The sequence below is a fragment of the Haliaeetus leucocephalus genome, unplaced genomic scaffold (assembly GCF_000737465.1).
Source record: "Haliaeetus leucocephalus isolate CR32 unplaced genomic scaffold, Haliaeetus_leucocephalus-4.0 Scaffold236, whole genome shotgun sequence".
In the NCBI taxonomy this organism is placed as follows: domain Eukaryota; kingdom Metazoa; phylum Chordata; class Aves; order Accipitriformes; family Accipitridae; genus Haliaeetus; species Haliaeetus leucocephalus.
The window spans coordinates 367785-368101 of record NW_010972672.1 but is presented as its reverse complement, the minus strand read 5'-3'; the positions used below and the strand labels follow the sequence as shown (position 1 = coordinate 368101).

Genomic DNA, 317 nt, shown 5'->3' with positions numbered 1-317 from the left:
CCGGCCGCTCTGCCCGCCCCGGGGGGGGCCGGGGCCGGGGCCGGCGCGATGGGGCGGTGCGGGGCCGGGTTTCGTTTCCCCAGCGTTCCCTCCCCTCGGCTGCTGGCTCGTCCCGGCCATGAAGCCCCGGCAGGCGGAGGTGTCTATCCCGCTGCAGCCCCCCGGGCAGGGGGCGACCCCCGCCGCCGGCCCCGACGGGCAGCCCCGGGACTACGTGGTCTGGTCCCTCGTCAACGTCCTGCTGGGCTACGGGCTCACTTACCTGGGCTGCCTCTGCTTTCCCGCGCTCGTTTTCTCCATCAAGGTGAGGGGGGGGG

General features: G+C 75.7%; 1 protein-coding gene across 1 annotated transcript in view; it reads left to right on the top strand.

Annotated features, from left to right (window-relative positions):
* Positions 1-95: 95 nt before the first annotated feature.
* The window catches only part of LOC104832074 (dispanin subfamily A member 2b-like), a 1242-nt gene continuing 1020 nt past the window's right edge, over positions 96-317 (top strand). Inside the window, exon 1 of the mRNA XM_010568047.1 lies at positions 96-304. Coding sequence (XP_010566349.1) covers positions 119-304 — 186 coding nt within the window. The 5' untranslated portion in view covers positions 96-118. The remainder of the gene's footprint in view (positions 305-317) is intronic.